At 43.0% G+C, this 20780-nt stretch overlaps 2 protein-coding genes and 1 pseudogene across 2 annotated transcripts; all 3 read left to right on the top strand.

The window, feature by feature from the left end:
• Positions 1-2360: 2360 nt before the first annotated feature.
• Positions 2361-3576, top strand: LOC116354003 (insulin-like growth factor-binding protein complex acid labile subunit). Its single transcript, XM_031792538.1, has one exon. The coding sequence runs from the start codon at positions 2453-2455 to the stop codon at positions 3416-3418; it is 966 nt and encodes a 321-aa protein (XP_031648398.1). The 5' UTR covers positions 2361-2452; the 3' UTR covers positions 3419-3576.
• A 135-nt stretch (positions 3577-3711) lies between these two features.
• LOC116354002 (toll-like receptor 13) lies at positions 3712-5931 on the top strand (annotated as a pseudogene).
• A 10060-nt stretch (positions 5932-15991) lies between these two features.
• On the top strand, positions 15992-19952 carry LOC116354001 (toll-like receptor 13). Its single transcript, XM_031792537.1, has 2 exons — positions 15992-16285; positions 16670-19952. Exon 2 carries the CDS (start codon positions 16698-16700, stop codon positions 19605-19607), a length of 2910 nt encoding a protein of 969 aa, XP_031648397.1. The 5' UTR covers positions 15992-16285; positions 16670-16697; the 3' UTR covers positions 19608-19952.
• The last annotated feature ends 828 nt before the right edge of the window (positions 19953-20780 follow it).

Raw genomic sequence — 20780 nt, 5'->3', positions numbered from 1 at the left:
TATTTCTCTTATATCTGCTTTGTAAAACACGGAACCATTTAACATGAAGTTCTTGTTTTCGCAGAGTATCACACTAATAGTGGTGGGGAGTCCGCATGGATGACCAGGGATTTATTGGTTTATACGTGCGTGAATTGGACCATTTTCCTGTCCTGCTTAGCATTCAAAATGTAACGAGTACTTTTGGGTGTCAAGGAAAATGTATGGAGTAAAAAGTACAATATTTTCTTAAGGAATGTAGTGAAGTAAATGTAGTCAAAGATATAAATAGTAAAGTACAGATACTCCAAAAATCTACTTAAGTAGTACTTTAAAGTATTTTGTAACTTAAGTACTTTACACCACTACACACAAATAACTCTCCCTCACTCAATAATCGTCCAAGGCCATGCAATGAATTCAAACACGAGAGTTACAAAATATGTACCAATTTATAATACTTATAATGTTCAGCTCTCTGAAGCTCTTTGTTTAAATTTCATCAGTTGGTTTTGTTAAGCTATATTTGCTGTGAGCCTAAATAGCCAGCCTCTTGAAAAGTTACTAATTCCATGTTGCATTCCCTGCCATCCTGAGCCTTCTTAACTAACACATAACTTTGCATAGTCCGTCATCTAGTGGACATAAACTGTTATTACACTAAGGAGACACGAAGAAGTGTGTCTTCTAAAACACGGGTTTAGACATTTCCTTGACCAAGCAATAAGACATAACTTGATGTTTCAGAGATTTACTGGTTTGGATGAGCAGCAATCAAAGCATTTTGTATTTCATCAACAGCGGAAGATTAGAAAGTGCTAGAACCAGTTAGAATTTTCTATCAGAATGTGCTTTATATCTTAGTTCTCAGAAATGATTTCTTAATTCTAAGTTTACTTCATTATTGGGGTCAGCAACAGCATTTTCTTCTGACGTCCAATTTTGGGATGTTTTCTCATTGACTTTCTTCTCACTTCCTCCTCACTTATGGTAAATCGTCTGTTCCTCAACCAAAAAGGAGAATGACACATTTCCTCTCTCACTCTCCAAATCAAATCAAATCAAATGTATTTGTCACATACACATGTTTAGCAGATGCTAATGCGAGTGTAGGGAAATGCTTGTGCTTCTAGTTCCGACAATGCAGTAATAACCAACGAGTAATCTAACTAACAATTCCAAAACTACTACCTTATACACACACAAGTGTAAAGGGATAAAGAATATGTACATAAAGATACATGAATGAGTGATGGTACAGAACGGCATAGGCAAGATGCAGTAGATGGTATCGAGTACAGTATATACATATGAGATGAGAAATGTAGGGTATGTAGACAAAGTGACATAGTTTAACGTGGCTAGTGATACATGTATTACATAAAGATGCAGTAGATGATATAGGGTACAGTATATACATATACATATGAGATGAGTAATGTAGGGTATGTAAACATTATATTAAGTAGCATTGTTTAAAGTGGCTAGTGATATATTTTCCATCAATTTCCATCAATTCCCATTATTAAAGTGGCTGCAGTTGAGTCAGTATGTTGGCAGCAGCCACTCAATGTTAGTGGTGTCTGTTTAACAGTCTGATGGCCTTGAGATAGAAGCTGTTTTTCAGTCTCTCGGTCCCTGCTTTGATGAACCTGTACTGACCTCGCCTTCTGGATGATAGCGGGGTGAACAGGCAGTGGCTCGGGTGGTTGTTTAAGTCCCTTTAACTTAATCAACGCGGTGTGTCTCGTCTACCCAGTCACTTTGTGCTGTATCTGTGCTTACAAGTCAAAAAGTTATCGAAGACTGAGACTATTTTTTAAACAAAGGGTTAATATAGTGAAGTTTAAAGGCAGGGAAGTGCTCTTTGGAGCAGGGTGGTAGAACCAGGGCTCAGGTGATCACAGTCCTGCTGCACTAGCGTTCACTGTGACTGTCCTCTGACAATTGTGAGTAAAACTGATTACCACGTATTTTGGCTATGTTTTTCATTGTCTTTTTCTTGTCTAGCTACTAAAAAATATGATGCAATATGTTTTGTGATTTCTCTTATTCAGACAATGTTTTTACCCTTTTCTACACATTTCTAATTTGATAGTGGTCTTCTCCTTTTATTCTCTATTATACTTTGTCTTTATCATTAAAGCAAACTTTTGTGATGTTGATATATTGGAATACCTATCAATAATAATCTGTCAGTTATTTTGAGGACCAGAATACCAACAGCTGTCAATGTTATTGCAATTTAATTAGATTGTCTAATTATGTAATATTTCCAGCACCAAAATCGTGTAACAGTCAGTCACTATATTTTTCTTTGTTATTTACTGTAGAACTGAAGAAGACGTCAATCCACTGGGCACAGACGTCAATTCAACGTCTATTCCACATTGGTTCAACATCATTTCATTGAAATTAGGTGGAAATAACGTTGATTCAACCAGTGTGTACCCAGTGGGAAGCCTCTGACACAATGGCACTCAAGATAACCATGCCAGGAAAACAAAGTGGGTCTACATTCTCTCAGCTGAGACTCTTTCTTTGTTTCCTGATGTATTGCTGGGGTCTAGCTGATCCAGCATGTGGGTACTTCCTGAAAAACTGCACAATCCGGGGTAATCTCAGTGACCCCTCTAACATGAAAGTACTCTGTGAAAAGAGGAACCTAGAAGTCATACCAAAAGACATTCCACGGAAAGTAAGCGTTTTTGATGTGGCCATGAATAACATTTCCAAAATTGGAAAGTTGGATTTTAAAGGCCTATCAAACCTCAAAATTCTAAACATGTCAAGAAACCAGATCTCTCAATTGGACAATGGGTCTCTCAGACACCTAGAGGCTTTTCAGGAGCTGGGTCTGGCTCATAACAGACTCACAACCTTGTCAGACCATTTGTTTCAAGGTCTAGTCAACCTCTCCCTGCTACATCTGGACAACAACTTCATTGCAACCATCAGCTCCTCATCATTTCAGCCTCTCTCCAGTTTGAAGACAGTGAATTTAACCAAGAACATCCTTTATATTATGAAGGAAGTTCAGCCCATCATACAATTACCACACTTACAGGAGTTGTACATTGGGAGCAACAGGTTCACCTCTTTCCAGTCACAGGAAATATCAAACACTTCTATAGAGCTGAGGCTGTTGGATTTATCCCGGAATCCATTGGGAATCTTCAGGATCACGGCAGATGTTCTTCCTTACCTTGAGGTGTTAGACATCGCCTACTGTGGCCAACTGGGACACATGGAATGGGATGTGCTGAACAGGTATTTTCTGAGCAACGTCAATCGTCTCAACTTGAGTGGCATTGAGATATCTTTCGAGAGGATGGGTATGGTGCTGCAGACTGTCAACTCCTCATTAGTCCATCTGAGATTGAATGACCTCGTCAACGGATCAAGGCTCAAGATCAAGGGTCTCACTGATATTGCCTGACATATACCTAAACTCAGCGTACTCCGACTGGAATATAACAACATAGGTAATCTCTCTGAGGAATTTCTCCAGTCATGTAAACACATGACAGAAGTGGACATATCAAATACTGGTCTTACTCAGCTGTCTGAATTTTCATTCAGATCAATGGAGCAAATAAGTGCTTTGAAACTGGGCCACAACAGGCTTTCTCACGTACCAAAGGCCACAAGAAATCTACCTACACTGAAGATCCTGGATCTCAGCTTCAATATCATCAATAAACTGGGCTGCTCAGATTTCTCCAATCTTACAGGACTCACACAACTCTTTCTTTTCCACAATCAAATCCCCAACATGTGTTTTCCAGGATTTGAAAGAATTATGGATTCTTAAACTGGGATCAAACAAAATCCTGACCTTGAATGAAGCCTTCATGAATGGTTTGCACAAACTTGAGACTCTGAATTTGGCAGGCAATAAACTGAGCTCTATCAGAAAAGGTGAGTTTAAAAGTTTAACATCACTCAAGAATGTACTTTTATTTGACAATCAGATTGCCAGTATGGAAGATGGAGCCTTTGAGGGATTGGTCAACCTTACAGAACTTCAACTGGACTCAAATAAGATCACTCAAACAGACATAAGAAATACTGTGCTCACGGGACTTCCACTCTTAAGAACTCTTGATATATCCTGTAATTACATCACATATGTAAATGATGATAAATTAGACCCTCCACCCTTCTCTCATCTGACATCTCTGGAGAACCTCAGGATATTTAGTCAGCGTCACAAGAGACTGTCTCATTTACCTATCAACTTTCTTGAAGGACTGAAATCTTTATTGTCATTCCAGGCAGGGAGTCTTAATATTAAGGACCTGCACCCAAACACATTTATTCACACACCCCGGTTGTGGTTCCTTGATATCAGTAAGAATGAGTTCACAGCCCTCACTCCAAAGCTGTTTCACCCAACCCCAAGGCTCAACAGCCTGTACCTGTCCAAAGCACGACTTCAGTCCTTAGATTTCCTCATAGGAGCAAACCTCAGTAGAGTCACTTTCTTGCAGGTGAGCAAGAACGACATAACAGTAGTCAATGAGACAGTGTTGCAATCTCTCCCTGCCTTGACATACCTGGACATGCAAGATAATCCTTTCACCTGTGGCTGCAGTGATGCTTGGTTTGTCCAGTGGATGGAGAGCGACAACCAAACACAAGTTGTTGGTGCAGGAGAATTTACCTGCAACTATCCTGCCGATCTAAAGGACACCAAGCTGTTGGATGTTGAGCTTCAGTTCTGTACAGTGGACTTAGGACTTTACTGCTACATCTCTACCACTTGTCTGGTCCTCCTCACCCTGGTAGCATCTTTTGCCTACCACTTCCTGAAATGGCAGGTAATTTACGGCTATTACCTCTTCCTGGCTTTCCTCTATGACACCAAGCAAAGGAATAAGCTCACGCCTCATGGCTGTCAGTACGATGCCTTCATCTCCTACAACGCCCACGATGAGCCCTGGGTCCTGAGGGAGCTTCTGCCAGAGCTGGAGGGAGAGCAGGGCTGGAAGCTGTGTCTCCACCACCGGGACTTCCAGCCAGGCAAACCAATCATAGACAACATTATGGACGGCATCTACGGAAGCCGCAAGACCATCTGTGTCATCAGCCACCGCTACCTGGAGAGTGAGTGGTGCTCCCGGGAGATCCAGGTGGCCAGCTTCCGGCTCTTTGATGAGCAGAAGGACGTCCTGATTCTGGTGTTCCTGGAGGAGATCCCTACCCACCAGCTGTCACCCTACCACCGGATGAGGAAGCTAGTGAAGAGACGCACATACCTGAGCTGGCCCAGATCTGGGGAGTAAACCGGGGTCTTCTGGCAGCAACTACGGCTGGCTTTAGAGACCAAGGACGGCTCTGCTGAGGAAAATCCCATCCTCTCTGGGGTGCAGGCTCTGTGATAGTGAAACCTTGATTTGAAACAACCACCACACTCTGAACCTTTTCTGTATATTTACATGAGAATATTGAAGATGCACTCTCACACTTTTGTCTAATTTCAGCCAGTTGTTTTGAAAGTGGTGCTCACGAGACAGAAGTGGTCCCCGTTTTCTGTGTATCACGTCTTCTAAAGTGTTTTTTGCCTATTAGTATTATATGTTATGAATTTCATACTATACAGTATGTTATGATTTTATTGTGCTTATCATCCTGGAGTGTATCTTTAAGAAGTTCCTAAGAGTATTATTATCAAATCCCCATCAAAGTCAGTTTAAGCTATCAGGTTTTTTGCATGGGCTGGTTCTCAATCCACTGCTTCCAACAAACTGGTCTCAGAGCAATTCATATTATTCTGTACATCTGTATATCTTCAAGGCCAAATTTCGTATGATATGTTTAGTATGGTATGTATTAATACAAAACTTACAATATGTAACAAATTTGCAAAACATAATATATGTTATGAAATCTAGCTAGGTGGCTAGGTGGTTAATGTTAGCTAACTCACTAATGTTAGCTAGGCTAGGGGTTAGGGGTTAAGGTTAAGTTTAGTAGTTAGGTTAAAGGGTTTCGGGTTAGGGGAAGGGTTAGCTAATAAGCTAAGTAGTTACTAATTAGCAAAAATGTAGTAAGTAGTTGAACAGTTTTTTTTTTTTAAATGCTAAAGTTGCCCGTGATAAGATTTGATCTCACAACCTTTGGGTTGGTAGATGTTTAAGTTATTTGCCCACCCATCTGTCATATGCAGCCATGACAAACCTAACAAACCATACTAAATGGAGTGTTTCGGATTCACAACCTACACTATATACAGTGCATTCAGAAAGTATTCAGATCCCTTGACCTTTCCCACAATTTGTTACGTTACAGCCTTAGTAGAATTTTTTTTTTAATTCTCATCAATCTACACCCAATACTCCATAATGACAAAGCAACATTAGGTTTTTTGAAGGGTTGAGCTAATATAATAATTTTAAAAAACAGAAATAACTTTTACATAAAGACTCAGACCCTTTGCTATGAGACTCGAAACTGAGCTCAGGTGCATCCTGTTTCAATTGACCATTCTTGAGATGTTTCTACAACTTGACTGGAGTCCACATGTGGTAAATTCAATTGATTGGACATGATTTGGAAAGGCACACACCTGTCTATATAGGTCCAACAGTTGACAGTGCAAAAACCAAGCCTAGAGGTGAATGAATTGTCCGTAGAGCTCCGAGACAGGATTGTTTTGAGGCACAGATCTGGGGAAGGGTACCAAAACATTTCTGCAGAATTGAATGTCCCCAAGAATACAGTGGCCTCCATCATTCTTAAATGGAAGAAGTTTGGAATCACCAAGACTTCCTAGAGCTGGCCGCCCAGTCGAACTGAGCAATCAGGGGAAAAGGGTCTTGCTCAGGGAGGTGACCGAAAACCCATTGGTCACTCTGACAGAGCTCTAGAAGTCCTGTGTGGAGATAGGAGAACCTTCCAGAAGGACAACCATCTCCTCAGCGGGCACATAAATGACTCTCAGACCATGAGAAACAAGATTATCTGGTCTGATGAAACCAAGATTGACTTTTTGGCCTGAATGCCAAGCGTCACGTTTGGAGGAAAACCTGCACCATCCCTACGGTGAAGCATGGTTGTGGCAGCGGCAAGGACTGGGAGACTAGTCAGGCTGAGGCAAAGATGAACGGATCAAAGTATAGAGAGATCCTCAATGAAAACCTGCTTCAGAGCGCTCAGGATCTCAGACTGGGGCTAAGGTTCACCTTCCAACAAGACAACGACCCTTAGCACACAGCCAAGACAACGAAGGAGTGGCTTCGGGGACAATGTCCTTGACTGGCCCAGCCAGAGCCCGGACTTGAACCCGATCGAATATCTCTGGAGAGACCTGAAAATAGCTGTGCAGTGACACTCCCGATCCAACCTGACAGAGAGGATCTGCAGAGAAGAATGGGAGAAACTCCCCAAATACAGATGTGCCAAGAAGAAGACTTGAGGCTTTAATCGCTGACAAAGTTGCCTCAACAAAGTATTGAGTAATGGGTCTCAATACTTATGTACACCCGATATTTCAGTTTAAATTTCTTATAATATATTTCCAAACATTTCAAAAAAGCTGTTTTTGCTTTGTCATTATGGGGCAATGTGTGTAGATTGATGAGGGTGAAAAAAGCTGTTTAATCCATTTTAAAATTAGGCTGTAACGTAACAAAATGTGGAAAAAGTCAAGGTGTCTGAATAATTTCCAAATGCACTGTACGTACAGAATAATACGAAATGCTCTGAGACCAGGTTGGCCTTCCGCATTTGCAGTGGAAGGTGGCTGAGCTACAGCAGTGTTAGTCAGACCATGAAATATCCCGAAATGGTTTGTCCTAAAAAATATTATGACCAGCACCGATTCCACTCTATGGTGAGGGGAAACTCCCCCAAACAAGATGATGTTGTCTGTTTTGTCACAGGTCTCATCCGAAGGTAACCCATACAAACAAATTGAAGTATGGAAGTAGTTTTGTGCCAACAAAAATAAGGGGTTCAATATGTGTCCAAAAAACAAAAAGATTTATTCAGCGTTATTATTATTTCTCCAAGATATCGGAGAGACCAGTGCTTCATTTGTAAATCGGGAGGTGAGCATGATGTGAGCATGAGTCAGGTGACCTGGGAAGTTCTAAGGTACTGGAACGAATGAAAAAAAATGAATTACCTTAAAAATAAAGCATTGCATACATATCATCACATTTGCATAGTGGCATAGAGCAGTAGAATTGAGTCACTTATGGAAGGGAACATTTTTAGTAGCCTGGGGTCCAGGAAAATGTTGGCATTTTATAAATGCATTTCATTTACCTGACTGGAGACTTTGCCAGAATCATTTTTAACACCACACAAATTATCGAAATAACAGGCTACTTTGACACTGACAAACGGAGAATCTGAGATCAATTAAAAACTACCTTGTCTAGAATCCATCAATAGTCTAGGCCTAGTTGTGTGAAGACACATATTGTAGGCTACAATATGCAGAAGAAAATATAGTCCTAAAAATGCTTTCCAGTTTGATTGACTCACCCAATGATGCGCAGCTGACTCACTGGTGATGGTCTCTCTCTTTTGTAAGAATAAGCCCCACCTTCTTTTTTAACTAGGCAGGTCAGTTAGGAATACATTCTTATTTTCAATGACAGCCTAGGAACAGGGGCAGAACGACAGATTTGCAACCTTTCGGTTACTAGCCCAACACTCTAACTACTAGACTACTCTGCCCTGCATTCCTTGATGCTGGAGATGGGCAGTGGGGCCTCTCTGGCTACTGCCCTAGAGGTGGCAGACAGGTCCTTATCACAGGCGGCTTGTGACACCTTGATTGAGGAGGATGGGCTCATTGTAATGGCTGGAATGGAATAAATGGAATGGTACACTCTTAGATTTTTTTTCTTCAAAAGGGTTCTTCAGCTGTCCCCATAGGAAAAACCTTTTTGGTTCCAGGTAGAATTCTTTTGGTTCCATGTAGAACCCTCTGTGGAAATGGTTTTACCTGGAACCAAAAGGGTTTTACCTGGAACTAAAACTAGTTCCTCAAAGGCTCCTACTATGGGGACAGCCGAAGAACCCTTTTAGGTTCTAGAAAGCACCTTTTTTCTAAGAGTGTATCAAACACGTTGTTTCCACCTTTACTCCCACTCCCTGTTTCGCTTCTGCTACACACACACACACACACACACACACACATACATACACATACATACGCACGTGAGCGAGCGCGTGCGTGCGCGCACACACACACACACACACACACACACACACACACACACACACACACACACACACACACACACACACAGCATTGTATAACCAACTTTGTTGGGACACACGATTCAGTCCCATTCAAAATCCTAATTTCCTCTAACCCTTGCCCTAACCCCAAAACCAAAACTTTACCTAAACCCTAACCATAAACCTAACCCTGGTTCCTAACCCTAACCTTAAAACTAACCCTAGCTCCTAACCATAACCCTAAACCTAATTCTAACACAAATTCTAACCTTAACCCTCCGCACACACACACACACACACACACACACACACACACACACACACCTTGATATGAGAGAGACGTCATTCTCCCTTTCATTGCATTTTATTTCCTGTCACCTGTGGATGAAATAAAGTCTATGAAGTATGAATGAGAAATAGAACAATAACAAGGGGAAAGTCAGTGCACAAAGGGAAACAGTATCTATATTAGTTATATTACATCATAAAGAACATACAAGCAAGGTAGATCTACTATTGTATCACAATGTGGTATCAGTTCTGGCTCACAAGCAAGGTAGATCTACTGTTGTATCACAATGTGGTATCAGTTCTGGCTCACAAGCAAGGTAGATCTACTGTTGTATCACAATGTGGTATCAGTTCTGGCTCACAAGCAAGGTAGATCTACTGTTGTATCACAATGTGGTATCAGTTCTGGCTCACAAGCAAGGTAGATCTACTGTTGTATCACAATGTGGTATCAGTTCTGGCTCACAAGCAAGGTAGATCTACTGTTGTATCACAATGTGGTATCAGTTCTGGCTCACAAGCAAGGTAGATCTACTGTTGTATCACAATGTGGTATCAGTTCTGGCTCACAAGTAAGGACTGTGTCTGCTATGATGTTTTTTTTATTTTTTTTAGCAGACAACAAAGAGTTACACATGGAGTAAACAATTAACAAGTCAATAACACAGTAGAAACCAAAGGGGGAGTCTATATACAATGTGTGCAAAAGGCATGAGGAGGTAGGCAAATAATTACAATTTTGCAGATTAACACTGGAGTGATGAATGATCAGATGGTCATGTACAGGTAGAGATATTGGTGTGCAAAAGAGCAGAAAAGTAAATAAATAAAAACAGTATGGGGATGAGGTAGGTGAAAAAGGGTGGGCTATTTACCAATAGACTATGTACAGCTGCAGCGATCGGTTAGCTGCTCAGATAGCTGATGTTTGAAGTTGGTGAGGGAGATAAAAGTCTCCATCTTCAGCGATTTTTGCAATTCGTTCCAGTCACAGGCAGCAGAGTACTGGAACGAAAGGCGGCCAAATGAGGTGTTGGCTTTAGGGATGATCAGTGAGATACACCTGCTGGAGCGCGTGCTACGGATGGGTGTTGCCATCGTGACCAGTGAGCTGAGATAAGGCGGAGCTTTACCTAGCATGGACTTGTAGATGACCTGGAGCCAGTGGGTCTGGCGACGAATATGTAGCGAGGGCCAGCCGACTAGAGCATACAAGTCGCAGTGGTGGGTGGTATAAGGTGCTTTAGTGACGAAACGGATGGCACTGTGATAGACTGCATCCAGTTTGCTGAGTAGAGTTTTGGAAGCCATTTTGTAGATGACATCGCCGAAGTCGAGGATCGGTAGGATAGTCAGTTTTACTAGGGTAAGCTTGGCGGCGTGAGTGAAGGAGGCTTTGTTGCGGAATGGAAAGCCGACTCTTGATTTGATTTTCGATTGGAGATGTTTGATATGAGTCTGGAAGGAGAGTTTGCAGTCTAGCCAGACACCTAGGTACTTATAGACGTCCACATATTCTAGGTCGGAACCATCCAGGGTGGTGATGCTAGTCGGGCATGCGGGTGCAGGCAGCGACCGGTTGAAAAGCATGCATTTGGTTTTACTAGCGTTTAAGAGCAGTTGGAGGCCACGGAAGGAGTGTTGTATGGCATTGAAGCTTGTTTGGAGGTTAGATAGCACAGTGTCCAAAGACGGGCCGAAGGTATATAGAATGGTGTCGTCTGCGTAGAGGTGGATCAGGGAATCGCCCGCAGCAAGAGCAACATCATTGATATACACAGAGAAAAGAGTCGGCCCGAGAATTTAACCCTGTGGCACCCCCATAGAGACTGCCAGAGGACCAGACAGCATGCCCTCCGATTTGACGCACTGAACTCTGTCTGCAAAGTAATTGGTGAACCAGGCAAGGCAGTCATCCGAAAAACCGAGGCTCCTGAGTCTGCCGATAAGAATATGGTGATTGACAGAGTCGAAAGCCTTGGCAAGGTCGATGGAGACGGCTGCACAGTACTGTCTTTTATCGATGGCGGTTATGATATCGTTGAGTACCTTGAGTGTGGCTGAGGTGCACCCATGACCGGCTCGGAAACCAGATTGCACAGCGGAGAAGGTGCGGTGGGATTCGAGATGGTCAGTGACCTGTTTGTTGACTTGGCTTTCGAAGACCTTAGATAGGCAGGGCAGGATGGATATAGGTCTGTAACAGTTTGGGTCCAGGGTGTCTCCCCCTTTGAAGAGGGGGATGACTGCGGCAGCATTCCAATCCTTGGGGATCTCAGACGATATGAAAGAGAGGTTGAACAGGCTGGTAATAGGGGTTGCGACAATGGTGGCAGATAGTTTCAGAAATAGAGGGTCCAGATTGTCAAGCCCAGCTGATTTGTACGGGTCCAGGTTTTGCAGCTCTTTCAGAACATGGTTAAAGGAGAACCTGGAGAGGCTTGGGCGAGGAGCTGCGGGGGGGGCGGAGCTGTTGGCCGAGGTTGAAGTAGCCAGGCGGAAGGCATGGCCAGCCGTTGAGAAATGCTTATTGAAGTTTTCGATAATCATGGATTTATCAGTGGTGACCGTGTTACCTAGCCTCAGTGCAGTGGGCAGCTGGGAGGAGGTGCTCTTGTTCTCCATGGACTTCACGGTGTCCCAGAACTTTTTGGAGTTGGAGCTACAGGATGCAAACTTCTGCCTGAAGAAGCTGGCCTTAGCTTTCCTGACTGACTGCGTGTATTGGTTCCGGACTTCCCTGAACAGTTGCATATCACGGGGACTATTCGATGCTATTGCAGTCCGCCACAGGATGTTTTTGTGCTGGTCGAGGGCAGTCAGGTCTGGGGTGAACCAAGGGCTGTATCTGTTCTTAGTTCTGCATTTTTTGAACGGAGCATGCTTATCTAAAATGGTGAGGAAGTTACTTTTAAAGAATGACCAGGCATCCTCAACTGACGGGATGAGGTCAATGTCCTTCCAGGATACCCGGGCCAGGTCGATTAGAAAGGCCTGCTCACAGAAGTGTTTTAGGGAGCGTTTGACAGTGATGAGGGGTGGTCGTTTGACTGCGGCTCCGTAGCGGATACAGGCAATGAGGCAGTGATCGCTGAGATCCTGGTTGAAGACAGCGGAGGTGTATTTGGAGGGCCAGTTGGTCAGGATGACGTCTATGAGGGTGCCCTTGTTTACAGAGTTAGGGTTGTACCTGGTGGGTTCCTTGATGATTTGTGTGAGATTGAGGGCATCTAGCTTAGATTGTAGGACTGGCGAGGTGTTAAGCATATCCCAGTTTAGGTCACCTAACAGAACAAACTCTGAAGCTAGATGGGGGGCGATCAATTCACAAATGGTGTCCAGGGCACAGCTGGGAGCTGAGGGGGGTCGGTAGCAGGCGGCAACCGTGAGAGACTTATTTCTGGAGAGAGTAATTTTCTAAATTAGTAGTTCGAACTGTTTGGGTATGGACCTGGAAAGTATGACATTACTTTGCAGGCTATCTCTGCAGTAAACTGCAACTCCGCCCCCTTTGGCAGTTCTATCTTGACGGAAGATGTTATAGTTGGGTATGGAAATCTCTGAATTTTTGGTGGCCTTCCTGAGCCAGGATTCAGACACAGCAAGGACATCAGGGTTAGCAGAGTGTGCTAAAGCAGTGAGTAAAACAAACTTAGGGAGGAGGCTTCTGATGTTGACATGCATGAAACCAAGGCTTTTTCGATCACAGAAGTCAACAAATGAGGGTGCCTGGGGACATGCAGGGCCTGGGTTTACCTCCACATCACCCGCGGAACAGAGAAGGAGTAGTATGAGGGTGCGGCTAAAGGCTATCAAAACTGGTCGCCTAGAGCGTTGGGGACAGAGAATAAGAGGAGCAGGTTTCTGGGCATGGTAGAATATATTCAGGGCATAATGCGCAGACAGGGGTATGGTGGGGTGCGGGTACAGCGGAGGTAAGCCCAGGCACTGGGTGATGATGAGGGAGGTTGTATCTCTGGACATGCTGGTAGTAATGGGTGAGGTCACCGCATGTGTGGGAGGTGGGACAAAGGAGTTATCAGGGGCGTGGAGAGTGGAACTAGGGGCTCCATTGTGAACTAAAACAATGATAACTAACCTGAACAACAGTATACAAGGCATATTGACATTTGAGAGAGACATACAGCGAGGCATACAGTAATCACAGGTGTTGAATTGGGAAAGCTAGCTAAAACAGTAGGTGAGACAACAGCTAATCAGCTAGCACAACAACAGCAGGTAAAATGGCGTAGACTAGGCAACGGGGCCAACAGATAGAACAAACAAGCAGAATGGAGTACCGTGATTAATGGACAGTCCAGCGTGCATCAGCTATGTAGCCAAGAGATCAGTGTCCAGGGGGCAGCGGTGGATGGGGCAGGGAAGCTGGCCTGGCGAGTGTTATCCAGGTAAAAAAAAAACTAACAATGACTAAATAGCTTGTAGCTAGTTAGCTGGTTAGCTTCTGGAGGTTCTTGAGTGTGTTCTAAAAATAAATTAAAAAAATAATAGCGATTCCGTATCACATTGGGTGAGGCAGGTTTCCGGAAGGTATAAACAAATTAAAAGTCAAAAGAGATAGAAAGTAAATATGGGTCCGGTGAGCGTTTGAGACGCGGCGATTCAGGCGGTTAGCAGGCCTGTGCTAACAAGCTAACAGTTTGTAGGCCCGGGCTAGACTAGGTAGCAGTTAGCGGGCCAGAGCTGGACAAGCTAGCAGTTAGCAGGCCGAATTAGCAAGCAGGGAGATAGCGAGGGCTAGAGAGTTAGCCTTTGGGGGACGTCGCGATGGGGTGAGTCTGTTTATTCCTCTTCATGCGATGACATCGGTAGACCGGTCGTGGGCCCGGGTATTGTAGCTCAGGAGTATGCTACGGTGGTAGCGCAGGTGCTACGGCCGGGCTAGCTTCAAGCTAAGTGGGTGGAAACGCTAGCCAGGAGTAATCCGAGGTTGCGGTTTAGCTAGATAGCTAGTTGCTGAAAAATCCAGCTGAAAGATGTTCCGTTTGCGGTGGGAATCCGGGGATGAAAAATAAATAGGTCCGTTGTGCTCTGGTTAAAGTCGCGTTGTACGAACAGGCGAGAGCTTTCCGAACTACAGGTTAGCTGATGACCGGTTAGCTGGAGACCGCTAGCATACCCGCTGGTTAGCTGGCTAGCTTCAGTTGAGGGGTCCCGAAGTAAATATAAATACTTTAGGAAAAATAGCTACATTGGGTGAGTCGGGTTGCAGGAGAGTATTTGGAAGCTTAGGGTTTAGCAAAATGTTTTCAAAGAGATATGTGGAGAAAATATGTAAAAAACGAAAAATAAACGATATATACAGGGACACGACAGGACAGGACGACCTACTGCTACGCCATCTTAGACTGTCTGTGAAAACTTCATTCATACCTGCTTTGTAAATCACTGAACACTTTCCCATGAAGCTCTTGTCTTCACAGATGATCTAACCATGCATGCCATTGTTGTTATTATGTACATAGTGCTATTTCTATTGTTTTATCACCCTTTCCATTATTTTATTTTACTAGCTCTGCATGTTGGAGGTTGAAGCTGAAGATTTTCACTCTACCCTGCGATCACACCTGCAACCCTGTTCATGTGACTATTAAACAATCTGATCTGAATCTGAATGAAATAACTCTCTCCCTGACTCAATAATCTTCCATGAAAATGCACTGAATTCTAACCTGAGTCTTACACATTATGGACAGTCGTATAATTGTCATCTCTATGGGACTGGGTTTCAATTTCATCAGTTGGTTTTGTTAAGTGATTCATTGGGAGCCTAAACACGTATCCTCTTGAAAGTTCTATGCTGCATTAGAATTGCATTCTGAGATTTCTTTACGAACACATTCCTTTGTATACTTTGTCATCTACTGGACACAAACTGTTATTACACAAAGTAGACAGAAGTGTCTCTGAGAATTCTGGTTCAGTCATCTTCCTTGACCAAGGAATTGAGAGAGACATTCAGCAGTGGGGAACCGCGAGGGCTTTCTATGCCTTCAGAAAACGCCTAAAGATTTATAATTGTATTGATATATTTTAAACCAAATTCTGTTAGAATTTCTATTTAATATTTACAATAATTTGTATGACCTTCTGAATTCATCTCTTCAGTTTGTGTTGGAAAGAGAAAGGTTACTACTGAAGTAACACACACACACACACACACACACACACACACACACACACACACACACACACACACACACACACACACACACACACACACCTTCATATGAGACAGATTATACATTTTATTGCATTGTCTTTCTTGTCACCTGTGGATGAAATAAAGTTTATGAAGTAAGAATGAGAAATAGAGGTTGGAGGCGGCTTCTGGTAAAGAAATGAACATTAAATTCTCTGGAATGTAAAAAGTGTCAGTGTCAGTACCAGTTTGATGTTTGGATCAGAATGTTCTTAGTTCTAGGAAATATCTCAGGTCTCGGGAAGTTCCCGTATATGGTCAGCATCAGTATTTTATTCGGTCCAACTGTGAGAGAGAGCAAACAAGCCTGACTCCCCCCCGACTCTCTCTCTCTCGCTTCTTCTTTTCTGCCCCTTGTTTTCTGCCACTTAGTCAACTGTGTGTCAGGTCAACCCAGTCTGTTTTCACATTGTTTTGTAGCTGTTTGTGAGAAATCAATCTAGACAAATACCAATATATATTTTGAATAAAGTTTAGTGAAGTAAAATGCCAGGGAAGTGCTCTTTGGAACAGGGTGGTAGAACCAGGACTCAGGTGATCACAGTCCTATGCTGCACTAGTGCTCACTGTGACTGTATTCTTCCGACAATTGTGAGTAAAAATGATTACTATGTAGTCTGGCTGTTTTTAGTTGTCTTTTGCTGGTCTATCTCTTCAAAAATATCATACAAATGTGTGTTTTATTCTTATCCAGACAATGTTATTACCCTTATATACTAATTTCTAATTTGATAGTGGTCTTTACCTTTTTTCCTTTCAACTCCAGTTTGTCTTTATCAGTAAAGCAAACTTTTTGTGAGTTATGTTGATAATTTGGATGACCTATAAATAATAATCTGTCAGTTATTCTGAGGACCACAATACCAACAGCTACCAGTGTTATTGCAACTTCATTAAATTGTTTAATTATGTTACATTTCCAGCCCCCTAAGGATGTAAGTTAGTTAATGGATTTGTCTTTGTCATTCTCTCTAGATCTGAAGTAGATGTCAAGCCCCTCACAATGACACTCAAGATAACCATGCCAGGAAAACAACGTGGGTCTACATTCTCTCAGCTGAGACTCTTTCTTAGTTTCCTGATGTATTGTTGGGTTCTTGCTGATCCAGTATGTGGGTACTTCCTGAAAAACTGCACAATCCGGGGTAATCTCAGTGACCCCTCTAACATGAAAGTACTCTGTGAAAAAAGGAACCTAGAAGTCATACCAAAAGACATTCCACGGAAAGTAAGCGTTTTAGATGTGGCCATGAATAACATTTCCAAAATTGGAAAGTTGGATTTTAAAGGCCTATCAAACCTCAAAATTCTAAACATGTCAAGAAACCAGATCTCTCAATTGGACAATGGGTCTCTCAGACACCTAGAGGCTCTTCAGGAGCTGGGTCTGGCTCATAACAGACTCACAACCCTGTCAGACCATTTGTTTCAGGGCCTGGTAAACCTCTCCCTGCTACATCTGGACAACAACCTCATCACAACCATCGCGTCCTCATCCTTTCAACTTCTCTCCAGTTTGAAGACAGTGAATTTAACCAAGAACAACCTTTATAATATGAAGGAAGTTCAGCCCATCGTACAATTACCACACTTACAGGAGTTGTACATTGGGAGCAACAAATACACCTCTTTCCAGTCACAGGAAATATCAAACACTTCTATAGAGCTGAGGCTGTTGGATTTATCCCGGAATCCATTGGGAATCTTCAGGATCACGGCAGATGTTCTTCCTTACCTTGAGGTGTTAGACATCGCCTACTGTGGCAAACTTGGACACATGGAATGGGATGTGCTGAACAGGTCTTTTCTGAGAAACGTCAAACGTCTGAACCTGAGCGGGATAGAGATGTCTTTGGAGAGGATGGGTATGGTGCTGCAGACGGTCAACTCCTCATTAGTCCATCTGAGACTGTATGACATTAGTGAAGAGAGGGTCAAGGCTCTCACTGATATTGCCTGCCATATACCCACACTTAGCTTGCTACGACTGCATCATAACAACATAAGTGTTCTCTCTAAGGAATTTCTGCAGTCATGTAAACAGTTGACCGAAATGGACGTATGTGATAATAATATCAATCAGCTGTCTGAGCTTTTATTCAGATCAATGGAGCAATTAAGTACTTTGAAACTGGGCCACAACAGGCTTTCTTCCGTACCAAAGGCCACAAGAAATATATCCACACTAATGCTCCTGGATCTCAGCTTCAATATCATCAATAAACTGGGCTGCTCAGATTTCTCCAATCTTACAGGACTCACACAACTCTTTCTTTTCCACAATCAAATCTCCAACCTTCCAGGATGTGTTTTCCAGGATTTGAAAGACTTAAGGATCCTTAAACTGGGATCAAACAAAATCCTGGCCTTGAATGATGACTTCATGAGTGGTTTGCACAAACTAGAATATTTGTCAATGTCATACAATAAGCTGAGCTCAATCTCTAAAGGAGACTTTAAAGGCTTAGCATCACTCAAGACCCTGCTTTTATTTGACAATCAGATTGCTAGTCTTGAAGATGGAGCCTTTGAGGGATTGGTGAATCTTACAGAACTTAGACTCCAGTCAAATAAGATCACTCAAATAGACATCAGAAACACTGTGCTCACGGGACTTCCACACTTAAGAACTCTTGATATATCCTGTAATTACATCACATATGTAAATGATGGTAAATTAGACCCTCCACCCTTCTCTCACCTGACATCTCTGGAGAACCTGCAGATCCATAGTCAGCGTCACAAGGGACTGTGTCATCTACCTATCAACTTCCTTGAAGGTTTGAAATCTTTATTGGCATTCAAGGCAGGGAATCTCAATATTAAGGACCTGCACCCAAACACATTTATTCACACACCACGGTTGTGGTACCTTGATGTCAGTAAGAATGAGTTCACAGCCCTCACGCCAAAGCTGTTTCGCCCAACCCCAAGGCTCAACAGAATGTACCTGTCCAAAGCACGTCTTCAGTCCTTAGATTTCCTCGTAGGAGCAAACCTCAGTAGAGTCACTTTCTTGCAGGTGAGCAAGAACGACATAACAGTAGTCAATGAGACAGTGTTCCGTTCTCTCCCTGCCTTGACATACCTGGACATGCAAGATAATCCTTTCACCTGTGGCTGCAGTGATGCTTGGTTTGTCCAGTGGATGGAGAGCGACAACCAAACACAAGTTGTTGGTGCAGGAGAATTTACCTGCAACTATCCTGCCGATCTAAAGGACACCAAGCTGTTGGATGTTGAGCTTCAGTTCTGTATAGTACACTTAGGACTTTACTACTACATTTCTACCACTTGTCTGGTCCTCCTCACCCTGATAGCATCCTTTGCCTACCACTTCCTGAAATGGCAGGTCATTTACGGCTATTACCTCTTCCTGGCTTTCCTCTATGACACCAAGCAAAGGAATAAGCTCACGCCTCATGGCTGTCAGTACGATGCCTTCATCTCCTACAACGCCCACGATGAGCCCTGGGTCCTGAGGGAGCTTCTGCCAGAGCTGGAGGGAGAGCAGGGCTGGAAGCTGTGTCTCCACCACCGGGACTTCCAGCCAGGCAAACCCATCATAGACAACATTATGGACGGCATCTACGGAAGCCGCAAGACCATCTGTGTCATCAGCCACCGCTACCTGGAGAGTGAGTGGTGCTCCCGGGAGATCCAGGTGGCCAGCTTCCGGCTCTTTGATGAGCAGAAGGACGTCCTGATTCTGGTGTTCCTGGAGGAGATCCCTACCCACCAGCTGTCACCCTACCACCGGATGAGGAAGCTAGTGAAGAGACGCTCATACCTGAGCTGGCCCAGAGCTGGGGAGCAAACCGGGGTCTTCTGGCAGCAACTACGGTTGGCTTTAGAGAGCAAGGATGGCTCTGCTGAGGAAAATCCCATCCTCTCTGGGGTGGAGGCTCTGTGATAGTGAAACCTTGATTTGAAACAACCATCACACTCTGAACCTTTTCTGTATATTTACATGAGAATATTGAAGATGCACTCTCACACTTTTGTCTAATTTCAGCCAGTAGTTTTGAAAGTGGTGCTTACGAGCCAGAAGTGGTCCTCGTTTTCTGTGTATCACATCATCTAAAGTGTTTTAAACTAATTTGTATGATATGACATGTTACGAATCTAATTCATCATAATAGTATGTTATGATTTTGCTGTGCTCTGCATCCTGGAGTGCATCTTAAGAAATCGTTAATAGTACTGACGCACCAATGCGTCAATCTAAGTAACATAATAAAAAAATCCTGGTCTCAGAGCATTTCGTATTATTCTGTACATTTATCTGAAAGACCACATTTAGTATGATATGTTATGTTTTGTATGGTGTATATTAATGTATTAATGTAAAACGTACAATATGTTACAAATTTGCAAAACATAATATACGTTATGAAATCTAGCTAGGTGGCTAGGTGGTTACCATTAGCTAGGCTAGGGGTTAAGGTTAAGTTTAGGAGTTAGTTTAAAGGGTTAAGGTAAGGGTTAGGGGAAGGGTTAGCTAACATTCTAAGTAGTTACAAAGTAGCTAAAAGGTAGTAAGCAGTTGAAAAGTTGCTAACTAGCTAACATTGTCCATGATGAGATTTCAACTTGCAACCTTTGGGTTGTTAGACATTTGTGTTATACACCTACCCATCTGTCTTATGTAATCATGAGAAACCTAACATACCATATTAGATGGAGTGTCTCGGATTTAAGTACAGAATAATACGAAACGCTCTAAGACCAGGTTTGCAACCTGTTATGGCCTTGCGCATCTGCAGTGGAAGGTGACCGAGCTACAGCAGTGTTTGTCATATCATGAGATATCCTGAAAATCTTCTCACGTAACGGTTTGGCCTACAAACTATTATGACCCCTCTTTGGAAAGACACTCGGACTCATCTCATCTACCGGTTCTACTCTATGGAAAGGGGAGACTTTCCCTAACATGATGGTGTTCTCCGTTTTACTCTACGATCCCCACAAGTGTCATGGGACTCGTCTGAAGGTAACCCATAGAAACGAATGGAAGTACGGAGGTAGTTTTTACCAACAAAAATAAGGGGTTAAATATGCGTCCAAAAAACCCGAAACATTTCCT

The sequence above is a fragment of the Oncorhynchus kisutch genome, linkage group LG16, assembly GCF_002021735.2.
Source record: "Oncorhynchus kisutch isolate 150728-3 linkage group LG16, Okis_V2, whole genome shotgun sequence".
In the NCBI taxonomy this organism is placed as follows: domain Eukaryota; kingdom Metazoa; phylum Chordata; class Actinopteri; order Salmoniformes; family Salmonidae; genus Oncorhynchus; species Oncorhynchus kisutch.
Note: the sequence above shows the minus strand (reverse complement) of the source record. Positions and strands in the feature narration are given on the sequence as shown.

Coding starts and splice junctions, on each gene's coding strand:
- LOC116354003 (XM_031792538.1), top strand. CDS start 2,453: ATGGCACTCAAGATAACCATGCCAGGAAAACAAAGTGGGTCTACATTC.
- LOC116354001 (XM_031792537.1), top strand. CDS start 16,698: ATGACACTCAAGATAACCATGCCAGGAAAACAACGTGGGTCTACATTC.